General features: G+C 37.1%; 1 protein-coding gene across 1 annotated transcript; it reads right to left on the bottom strand.

Annotated features, from left to right (window-relative positions):
- Window positions 1-1,355: 1,355 nt before the first annotated feature.
- On the bottom strand, window positions 1,356-11,032 carry LOC135155311 (uncharacterized). Its single transcript, XM_064104266.1, has 6 exons — window positions 10,866-11,032; window positions 9,046-10,149; window positions 7,414-7,761; window positions 4,091-4,338; window positions 3,146-3,274; window positions 1,356-1,361 (listed from the first exon to the last, which is right to left on the bottom strand). Exons 2-6 carry the CDS (start codon window positions 10,031-10,033, stop codon window positions 1,356-1,358), a joined length of 1,719 nt encoding a protein of 572 aa, XP_063960336.1. The 5' UTR covers window positions 10,034-10,149; window positions 10,866-11,032.
- Window positions 11,033-11,917: the final 885 nt, after the last annotated feature.

Raw genomic sequence — 11,917 nt, forward strand, 5'->3', positions numbered from 1 at the left:
ATCCTGTTCATAGTTAGATGAAGTGTTTAGAATGTCCGGTTTTCAGGTCGGAATATAAAAAAAAATCAGCTCTAGCTTCGCAAACGCATAAAATTCCATCCTGTTCATAATTAAAGGACAAGTCTACCCCAACACAATTTTGATATGAATAAAAAGTGAAAAATCCAACAAGCATAACAATGAAAAATTCATCAAAATCGGATGTAAAATATGAAAGTTATGATATTTTAAAGTTGCGCTTAATTTCACAAAAAAGTTATATGCACATCCCGGTCGGTATGCAAATGAGGGAACTGATGACATCACTCACTCACTAATTCTTTTGTATTTTATTATATGAAATATGAATTTCTCCCTGAACATAATGAATTACCATTGCTTAACATTTATGGTTCAGTCAAGTTGGTCCTAATTGTCAAATTCGCAAAAATTGAAATAATGTATAATTCGAACAATGAAAAACAAAAAGAAATAGTGAGTGAGGGGCATCATCGATTCTCTCGTTTGCATGTGACTAAATTGTGCATATAAATATTTTGTGAAATATAAGCGAAACTTTAAAATGTCATAACTTTTTTGTTTTGCATCCGATTTTGATGAAATTTTCAGCATAATGCTTGTCTAATTTTTCTCTATTGATTCGAAACAACATTTTTACGAGGTGGACTTGACCTTTAGATGAAGTGCTCAGAATGTAAAGTTTTCAGGTCGAAATATCAAAAAAATTCAGCTCGCGCTTCGCGCTCACACCAATAAATTGTTTTTAACTACCATCTTGTTCACAGTTTAAAAAAAAAAAAAAAAAAGGTGCTTAGAATGCCCACTTTTCAGGGGGAATATCTCAAATTTTCAGCTCGCATCTATTAATTATTCAGTTAGAAACCAATTTGTTTATGGTTTCTAAAAGTGCTTAGAATATCAAGTTCTTAAGTCGGAATATCAAAAGATTTAGCTCACGCTTCGCGCCCGCACGACTGTTTAGATACCCATCATGTAAAACTACTTAGAATGTCAAGTGTCCAGTTAGGAATATCAATTTGTTTAGCTCGCGCTTCTGCGCTCGCATGATTTACTAAGGTAGATACCCATCGTATTAATAATTAAGGGCACAAAATGTTTAGTTTTAGGTCTTTATTTAAAAAAAAAGCAGCTTGCGCTTCGCGCTCGCAATGATTATTTTTATATTATTATTTTTAACTGATTTCAATGTCAAATACCTTTTTTATAACGTCTCCAAATCAGCAGAATTGGGAACATAATGTAAACACATTCAAAGAGGAATAAAAGAAGTATGTTTACATAAGCATTACAATTAGCACTTGATTAGAAATATATCGATCACGATCCAAAACATTTCATTCCTGTAATGATATACAAAAAAGAATTAATTTCGACAATAAAGTGCAATCGCCCGATAGCAAATATCAGTAGAAGCAAGATCCAAACTGTTGAGCACCCTGGGTAACCTTTCCCATCTTCAGTGCCACTGCCAGACCTACACATCCAAACGTGTATGGGGGGTGGGCTGCAAAATGCAGGGCAATGAGGACTGCGAGGTGCCCAACTATCCTCGTGTATTGGTAATTTTATAACCGAATGTATAATTTCTGCACGTTTCACATCATGTAAACAGGCAAAATACTAATTTAAAAAATGTTTGCTCGTTTCGCTCGCTCGAAAATTAAAAACTGTGAAGTTGATATTTGTGCAATTATTATCAGCCCCCCCCCCCTTGAAAAATTGTGCCTATATACGTCCATGCCTACTACCCCCCCCCCACGTTGCTCATTCTTGTCACTTGCCCCCCCCCCCCTGACGAAATATGCCAGGTACGCCTCTGCCATGCATGTTTGTTTGTTTCTTATGTGTTTGCTTGTGTAAAGGTGTGTTTAATTGCATGTTAATGTTGATGTTAAGGTGCATGAAAACAAAAGAAACCGCTGAGAAACTCACTCATCACCACGGAAAAAAGAACAGTGACTTTCAATGTTTTGCAACTTTTGAATTTTTATTCTGCACACGAAACGCAAATTGAATGTTACCGTTCCAGATGCGAAACGAAAAAAAAAATAATATTATGTCACACAACTTTAATTGCAGGACAGTGTTTTACGAGGGGCCCAAAGATCTCTTCCAAAATCAATATACGTCGTAAAGTCCGTATGCGTTGCACAGCAAAAAGTCGGGATTTTTGTGACGGACGGACGACATTTGGATCCCCAAGTCTCGCCTCGGTGGGCGAGACAAATACCCTTTTTACACACGCTGAAATTTCCTTAACCCCGTACTATAGGTGGGGCTAAATTGCCATTTAGCCCCACCTATAGTACGGGGTTAAGCTTAGCCCACTTTCTTTTTACACAGCATTTTTGCAAAGTGGGCTAACCCCACCTTTAGTACGGGATTATTTGGCCCTGCAAAAAAGCAGGGTTATCCCAGCAATTGCGGTGCTAAGAGCGATAGTACGGGGTTAAGATCGCTAGTGTAAAACGAAAGTGGGCTAAGCTTAACCCCGTACTATAGGTGGGGCTAAATGGCAATTTAGCAATAAATGGCAATTTAGCCCCACCTATAGTACGGGGCAGTGGCGTACCTAGGATTTTCCACAGGGGTGGGGGGGGGGGGCAAATCGGCCGCCAAAAAAATTGACAAGCAAAAAAAAAAAAAAAAAGGTCTTCAATTAAAAAATAAAGGTTTTCGTACCAGAAAAAAAAAATTGAAAGGTCTTCAAGCTCGTCAGGGGGGGGGGGGGGGCAATAAAGGTCTTCAAGCTCGTCAGGGGGGCAAAAAAGGTCTTTTAAGCTCGTCAGGGGGGGCAGGTATATGTCTTTTGTATGGGTTGTGGCTCGTCAGGGGGGGCAGAGTGCCCGCCCCTCCCTGCCCCCCCCCCGTAGGTACGCTAGTGGTACGGGGTTAAGGACATTTTAGCGTGTGTAAAAAGGGTACGAGTGAATGAGCTACCACTAGTCCGGGGTTAGCGAGTTTCGTGTGTGAAAAGCAAGCATTCCTTATCCGGGGTTAGCAATAACAATTTGGCATGTACGGTGAAAAGGAAAAAAAATAGTACGGGGTTAAGGATAGTACGGGGTTAGCGATAGTCCGGGGCTAAGAAAATCCTGTGTAAACAGGGTAAAATAGGCCTTACCGCACTTCGTTCTTCGTTGCCGTCCACACAATATGTCACCTTAAGATCAACTTCTGCCTTCTTAATAAGCACATGTTGTTCATCATAAGCCGGTTTGTATCCTAGTTCCTCTTGATCGCTCTTAACCGTCTGTCACCAAAATATAAAATCATACTGCTACACAAAGATCAAATAATATAATATGCAAAGATTTCCCTCTTCGTTATCGTAAGCCGGTTTGTATCCTAGTTCCTCTTGATCGCTCTTAACCGTCTGTCACCAAAATATAAAATCATACTGCTACACAAAGATCAAATAATATAATATGCAAAGATTTCCCTCTTCGTTATCCAATATTAGACAGTACCTGCTTCCAAAACGCACAACGGATTCAATAACATACGAAATATTTTGTCAAATATCATTCATGACAATATACAACCAAGAAGTTTTTGTCGAAAATTGGTGAATCAAAATAGCAGTTTAGTCCTGAACTCTGGACAAACGATACATTCGAAATCGTTTGTCAGCGCGGAAGCTGGACGACGAAACTGCTGTTCTTGTTCACCAATTCTCGACAATAACTTCTTAGCTGTTCAATAACATGTGACGGGCGTTTCCAATACCCTTACTCTTTGTTTAATACGTTGTGCGTAGTGGAAGCGAAAATCACACTTCATGACCGTTTAAAAAGATGTAGTGCTTCATTCATTGCATTTCATTTATCCTGGGAAGTCACTTCAGTTAGGAAACTGCTCTATTGGCGGGCCATATGCATAACATAATATGTTGAGCGATGAGCAAGAAGTTAGAAGATATCATTTTTTATGTCTTTGGTATGACTCGGTCGAGGGTCGAACCCACGACCTGCGTTTACGAGGCGGACACTCAACCACTGAGCCACCGTGCCCGGATAGATCATCAAAAGAGTATTTTTCATTGAAACATGGAAACCATAAAGCTTACCTCCTTGTTCCCTTGTACATCATCATAAAAGTTGGCATGTAAGATAAGAGGTGTCTTTGTCAAGGTCAAGTTCTTCTCTTTAAACGGCACGAAGCACATCCTTTTTCCGCGAAAGAAGAAGTTCTTGATCATGATTTTAATCTTCGCCCACGAAAAATGATCCATCTTGAGTTCGAGTACGTCCTTCCTGATTTTGCAGCTGGGGATTCCTGATTGTGACAGTACTTTCCGTTCTTTAATAACTGCATCTGCAATTACATATTGGAAAATAATAAAATGGTTATGGAATATTTGATGGAAGGGCATGATATTTGCGAAAGAGAATCAATGACAAGATATATTTTAAAGGGATAGTGAATTCGTTGTGATAACAATAAAACAAAAATGTTGGTGAGGGTTTGATGAAAATCCTTCAAAGGCCAACATAAATAACAATGTATAATGTTGAAGTTATTATTTTGTGACGTAACAAACAGGGAGCTCCTCCACATAATGTCGTGTGATAAATACTGAACAAAGACAAAGTCCCCCTAAATCAAAATACTGTAACTTTCGAACGGAATAATTTGGATATATTTTATTTTTAGCTGGTTCTTTTACACTCATGGAAGTGGGAAAAATAAGATTGATGGGTTGCGTCATGCATGATTAATCAAAGATTGAATTAAAAGTGACCATTTTTGAAGTTTTTTCAAGTTGGGTAACTACAAATTTGGGCGAAGGTTGATGGATGTTCGAAAAAATGATGAATGATAAAAAACAGCATCAATTAGGTCATATTTGAAACCAAATTCGTTCCCATTATTCCTTTATAACCCCTCAAAGTAAGTCTGTGCCATAAGAAATGCCACCCCCCCCCTTTCTTGATGCGTGCTCACTAATCCATAACTAAGCAAATCGATTTCATGTTTGCACAGAATTCTGCCCATAGGTTGATAAACATTACTGCCTAATGACATTGCTAAAGACAGTTTTGGAAAAAAAAAGTTCCACCATATTGAATAAAGGTTCACTTATTATTAAACTTATGCACTCCCAATGTACACAATGTCATTATGAGAGTAAATCAAAATTTTAACAAAAGTGAAGTTAGGGTTTGTTTCATGAACGATATTGGTTACTTCTGCCAACAGGTTTTTTTAATGAAACTTCGCTCATGGCTTTACAGTGACACTGTCTATAAGGAGGATGCGCGCACACACACAGTCATTCGATAAGGCAAAGAATGGGGCCGAGGCCCTGAACCTTCTTCGCATTTGCATAACTTTTGAATATTGTGTAGATAGTGAATCATTAGACCATGAAGCTATTAAGAGATTAGACATTGCGATTTTTATGAAAATAAAATCAAATAAATTATGCAAGAAGGTTTGTGGCAGATATTCATAGGAAGCAACTGCCTTTTCCCAATAACGTTAAAAAAGAGGTATTTACATTCCACACGTTCATTCAAGCGTGAATGTTTGATTGAACGTCTTTGAATGATTGAAACATGTTAATTGGTAATGAACATAACTCAAAAAGTTGATAAGACAATTTCAGTTCCTAAAATGAAACAATATTTGCCTATGATACCTGAAAATCGCTACTTTATTTTCATTAAAATTTGTATTGAACCGTAAAATTAAAAATATTGTTCAAGGTACTCATGCCATAAGTAAATGTCATTTTATTCCATCATTTTGTGTCGACAGAAATGTGTAATTGTAATCTGTTAATAGCAAATTTTGGTCTCTGCTTATTCAACCAAGAAATTTAGCAAAGAAGTTGTATCGTCTTTAGAAAGTACCTTTTACATGCCTTCTATCAAAGCATTATTTTTTTCATGATGGGAGAGTGGAATTCATTTCGATAAAATGGAATCAAAGTCATGATATTAGGCTTGTGATTTTCAAAAAATGACATTTTCCATTCTGTCGGTGCTAACCGTATCATGACATAAAATATATCCGCAACAATCACTCAGAGGTAGGTCATACAATTACCTACACACTCATGTAAAAATATTCTTAAAATTGGAAGTTCGTTTAAAGGGGGACTTACTTGTTGTCATGGTTGTTGTGTATACATTCCCCAAAATGCAAGTTTCTAAAAATATATTTGTTCTTATTTTTTTATCTGGGTTGTGGTTATATCATCATACACATTATTTCATACCCTTTCGACAAGACCAATATGTGCATTCATCTTATATCAAGCAAAAGGGGGAATTATAATAATAATAATATAGGATATTTATATTGCGCACATATCCACCTTGTTAGGTGCTCAAGGCGCTCCTATATTACCCGGCTAAGCTAGGCGTTCATAGCGCACACAGCTTTTTAAGGAATTACTTCCTACCGGTACCCATTTACCTCACCTGGGTTGAGTGCAGCACCATGTGGATCAAGTTCTTGCTGAAGGAAATTACGCCATGGCTGGGATTCGAACCCACGACCCTCTGTTTCAAAGTCCGAAGACTAATACACTGGGCCACAACGCTTATGAAATTCAATCATTTTAAACGATTTATGGTGTTTACACTAAGTGATAAATAGGGGTCTGCATACATATGACACATGACGTAACAACTGTTAGATTTATTGTTTGGTGGATTTTCATCAACCCTTTACCAATATTATTCTTTATTTGTTATTATATAAAGACTAACTTGTCGTCGTGGTGAGCTTTCCAGTTAAGTTAACAAAATCAATTTACGCTTTACTCAATCTTTTGATCACAGTCGTTACTATTGTTTTGTTCTTTTCAAACAAAGTATATATTATCATAAAACTCATTTCCCCCCCCCCCCGATGACATTATTTCAAATCGATTTATTTCTACATCCTCTATATAGAAGACATGATCAGATACTTTGATCTTGCAACTCGTCATGTCTATGCACAATTGAGAGAAATGATCAGATGACGTGACCTCGGATCTCGTTGTGTGTACATCATGTGGAGAAGAAATGTTGAGATGACAAGATCTTCGATCCATTATCAAGGGGTCTGATCATCTCTTCTAAAAGATCTAAACATGACGAGATCCGAAATATTGCCATTTCATTATTTCTTTCCAAGGATGTACACATTACCAGATCTAAGATCATAGCATTTTATCATTTTATAATTTTTCACACAGGATGTCGACATGACGGGATCTCAAATTACGTCATCGTATCGTCCCTTTTACAGTATGCAGATAAGACGAGATCTCGTCATCATCGTCATTTTTTCTGAGGGTTACAGACATAACGAAGTTAACATCTGGATGACACCTATAAGCCTCCATAATAGACAAAATAATAAAAAAAAAGCCTTGCACGTTCAAGTTCTTACGTGGCGAGTATTCCCCCTCTCCTGAGTATAGGACTGCCTGTAAACTGGAGTAAAGTGCTGCAACAGCGCAATGAGGTAATGTGTAAGTCACCGGTGACCTCAGGACTAAGTCATCAGGAGCTAAGCATTGTACACCAAAGCAGACTGACATCTCGTCTTTGGAGTCACCAAGATTAGGAGTATCGGTCAGAGCACGAAGGGAGATTTCTTGTGGCTCTTTGCTGTCAATTGCACCAGGAGGTATCTCAAGTTCAATCCCAAAGGATTCTAGCTGAATTTTGCCCCCATCAGCTCCAACTCTCTTGCAGCACTCTTTCATGGTTGTTTCGACATCTCCTTCATCAGGTACTGAAAATTATTTAAAATATTTATATTGCACTTCTTTATTACAAAACTTTAACTTCAAAATTCTAATAAATCATTGTCGCTTAACTGCCATGACTGGGGTACATTCTGAAATATCGATTGTAAATAATAAGAGGAATATAGTGTTTGAAAGATAACTTTTTTCCAACTTTGGCAATTTTTTAAACATCTATTTCCCCATTGTTTCAATGTGTTTTTTAAATAAAATTGTAAAAAAACCTCTAGTCGAGTATCATGCTAACATTACAAGGAAAATCCACAATTATCTACTATCTTCCCTCTTTATCTTTCGTGCTGTAAACATTACAAAATTATGTTCGTCTGGAAATCCTCAGTAACATGCAAACTAGTATATAAAGCATGTTTTAATACTAAAAAAACCCTTGCTGTGTACCACAAGAAATTATTTCCTGATTACTCTACTCCTATAGAACCCGATTCTGTGAGCCTGTATATTCATGAAATTCAACCTTTTCCTCAGGAAGTTTATCTGTATATAAAAAGAAAACGGTTAGTAATAAAAGGAACACTTCTTTCCTTACAACTAGTTACATATTATTCATAAATTTCGTTTATTTCCGATATTCGTTAAGTACAGGTGATATTTATAAATCATTATATCTACATGTCTTTCAACAATGAATCGTCTATTCACGCATGGGAAGATATTAACGAAACATCGGAATCATGGTACTAATGAGGAAATATCAGAAAGTGTACGGGAAATAGTTTAGCCTATCTCATTAAATATGCGTAATTTGCATGAGTAAATTTTTCCCAAAATGTCCATGTCGGCAGAAGTAAATTCCTAATAACCACATTATGTGTATTGTAAGATTTAACTTTTAGCGCCGTGGCCAAGTGGATTAGTCTCCGGACTTTGAAACAGAAGGTCGTGGGTTCAAATCCCAGCCATGGCGTAGTTTCCTTCAGCAAGGAAAGTTCATCCACAGTGTGCTGCACTCGACCCAGGTGAGCTAATGGGGTACCGGCAGGAACTAATTCCTCAAAGAGCTGTGTGCACCTGAATAGGTAGCCTAGCTTAGCCAGGGTAATGATAATAGCAGGACCCGCCTGGAGAACAGGTTTCGGAGCTGAAGTGGCTACCCTGGGTAAATTCACCTTTATTACTATTATTATGATTACTAACTTTTTTCTTTCCATAATATAAAGCCTTGTAAATATAATTATTTTCTATAAAGGTAAGTGTGAATAAGTCACCATTTATCTGGTAATCATTTTGAAGAACAATCTCTATCAACTCACCTATTGGAGAGGTTTTTAGTGGTTGAGAGGAGGCCTTGTCCAACTTGAAAGGTATCCCTGCACCCTCCTGGAATTCTTCAGATGATTCCTGACTCGTCTGATTTTCTGTCACTTTGACATTAGGATACAACTCCGACAGTTTGTTCCTGTCAGATTCGGAAAGTGGGTTTTCTGAACAAACGAACCTGATTTCCCGCAGTGTACTAAGTTCCTTCGGGCGTTGCAGAGACTTACTTTCAGACGGACCGAAATCAGTCTTGCAACTGACAAATGTAAGAACAGTAACATCTTTAAGGTCACTAGTTGTAAGATCAATTAACGAAGTTATGGGTACAGCCGCTGATGCACCTTTAATTTGCAACCCACAATCTGAAGATGTTCGGGACCATTCAACACTCTTCATAACTACATCTCCTAGCTCTACACTTTTTACTTTGACAAATTTCAAACTAGGACTCATCATACGACCTAAGTGTAGTAAGTCTGTTATCATTTGGAGTGCATAGCGCTCGTCAGACAAACGAGATTCAAGATGGATATCAGTCAGATTAGGTAATTTACATTCTGTAATGGCTGTCCTTGACTTCTCCCATTTGAGAGGATCATTGCTTGTGATGGTGAGGTATTCAATGTTTTGACAGGAAGAAGAAAGCAGGAGAAAGAGGTTGTCAAGAGTATCGCGGCAATGTAGGATACGTAATTCAAATCTTCTCAGTGAAGACAGCGGGATGCCAGAGTGGTGTCTGGAAGTGAATTTAAATAATACTAATTCACCATCCAGCACAAGACTCTTTGCATTTGGAAAACACTTACTGACGATCCATAATGAGTCATCGAGTGGTGCAAACATTGAGTGAAGGCAAACGGTGAGGACAGATCTCATAGGAATGAAAGGTTGTGATCTATGCGTATAAATATCCATATCCTCGTCAAAGCCTATGGTAATATGTTCTACTTTTTGACACGATGGAGCCAGTGCAGAGATCATTTCTGGAAGACTTAGTGGTAATTCATCTTCAAATACTATCCAAGTTCCATCGTCATCGATATTCCAAGATACACACCGATGATATTCTTTTCCATATCTATTAACAGAGACCTCGTCTGAAAAGAAACTCATGAAATAGGATTTATTAGGAGTATCTCATTTGAGCTAGGACGAAATTATTTAAGTGAAATTAAGAAATATGCTACTCCGTTAGTTTCTGGCATTGATTTCATCACACAGACGGGTAAACAGGATACTATAAATAGACTGAAACATGTTTCAATAAAATATAAAAGCTCTGCTCAACAACTAACGTTCACTTCCTTCCGGTAGCAGAATGTTTCATTAAAGAGTTCGTAAGTTGTTTATTTTTTTTCTTATGTGCTAAGTCAGCTACAAAGGGTGACATAATTCAACAAACGATTCAAATTTCATTTATCCTGAAAGTGCCTCTTAATATTTTGTTTGTACTATATTTTCGATCCGCATGATGGAAATACAAAGTCACTTTCGAGTGTTTCACTAAATAGTGAAATGGTATTTCATTTTCCACCGGATTCAATTTCCAGGGCTTGACTGAAAATCGCAACCCATGGGAGGATTTTCATAATGAAGCTAATGCTTACTTATTACCATATGACCTTGTGTGCTGATCCGTACAAAATATAATAAATTCCATTAGAGAACAACGTCAAAATCCATAATTATTCTCTGTATAAAATTATTAATTTGCACAATGAAGTACTTTCATAAAAAAACATACACATAATTATGATACTTTATATGAACTTCTTTTTGTACTTTAAGTCCAGTCCGATATTAATTCACTTACTAGTATAATGTTCAAGCCTTAGGTAGCGATCGGTGTTTCCATGTCTGTTATACACACCCCATCCATACCGATCAAAAACATGTAGTCTCTGTGTGTCGGAAAGGGCGTCATTCAAATCGCTTGGCTGTTGAAATAGATAATATAAAGTTTAAATAACACACACAAAATCTTACTCTCTAAATAATATCCTACCCAAACTTTATGAAATATATGCCCTACAGGATTCTTAAACAAGGAACAAAATCCTCCCTCCATGTTTCTATCTAAAACAGAAAGGCAATATTGAAGAGAACGCCCTTGGTATGTAAAGCTCACAAACAAGCAGCCCATATACCAAGTTATCTGACTTCGTAAATTAATTTTAACTTGATAAGAACATTAGGTCTTAAATTGGTAGCCACCTAATTGACAAAACTGTTCAACCATTGAACTTAAAATTCTGAGCGCCAAGCTTAAAAGGTCAAGGTATCATTCCCTTTGGTATCATTCAATTAAAGATTAAAGCCAATGCCTCGTGTTCTTAACTTGTGTGTTAAAAATGAGATTTGGAAACAAAATACCAAAAATAATTGTTAATAATGATAACATCCGAACCTTTATCATTTTGTACCTCACCCAATATGCTTTTAAAAATGTGACATGATGTTTTTCTACATTTTTCGCGCTAAACGGGCTGAAACTCAGACTACGGACAAACTTGGTTACGTTGCATTTACAGTGCTCACTGGGTTATTTGGGCCACTAATAAAGGTCGCATAAAATCCACCAGGGACAAATTACTGGTCTCCTATGGGAATGAACAGATCCCAGTAGTGATGTTAAGAATTAAGAGAAATGTAATTAAGTAACAGTAATATATAACGTTCAAACTTTAATTCTATCGGTGCCTGGCCTCGTAGGTTTTCTTCTGTCAGCTCTTTGACCTGAAAATCAAATTGCAAATATGCTCTACTATGTGAAAATTATTGGGAATTCCTGGTACAAAATAATAGTAATCAATACATTCAATATTATACACACTAAGAAATCCCGGTTCAAATGGGATGTACGAT

This window comes from Lytechinus pictus, chromosome 8, assembly GCF_037042905.1.
Source record: "Lytechinus pictus isolate F3 Inbred chromosome 8, Lp3.0, whole genome shotgun sequence".
NCBI lineage: Eukaryota > Metazoa > Echinodermata > Echinoidea > Temnopleuroida > Toxopneustidae > Lytechinus > Lytechinus pictus.

Excerpts from the sequence above, each read along its gene's own strand:
- LOC135155311 (XM_064104266.1), bottom strand. The coding sequence starts at position 10,033 with ATGATCTCTGCACTGGCTCCATCGTGTCAAAAAGTAGAACATATTACC. Across the intron at positions 4,339-7,413 it reads AGAGGGGGAATACTCGCCAC|ATGCAGTTATTAAAGAACGG; the intron begins GTAAGAACTTGA and ends ATGTAATTGCAG. Across the intron at positions 3,275-4,090 it reads ATGTACAAGGGAACAAGGAG|ACGGTTAAGAGCGATCAAGA; the intron begins GTAAGCTTTATG and ends TTTTGGTGACAG.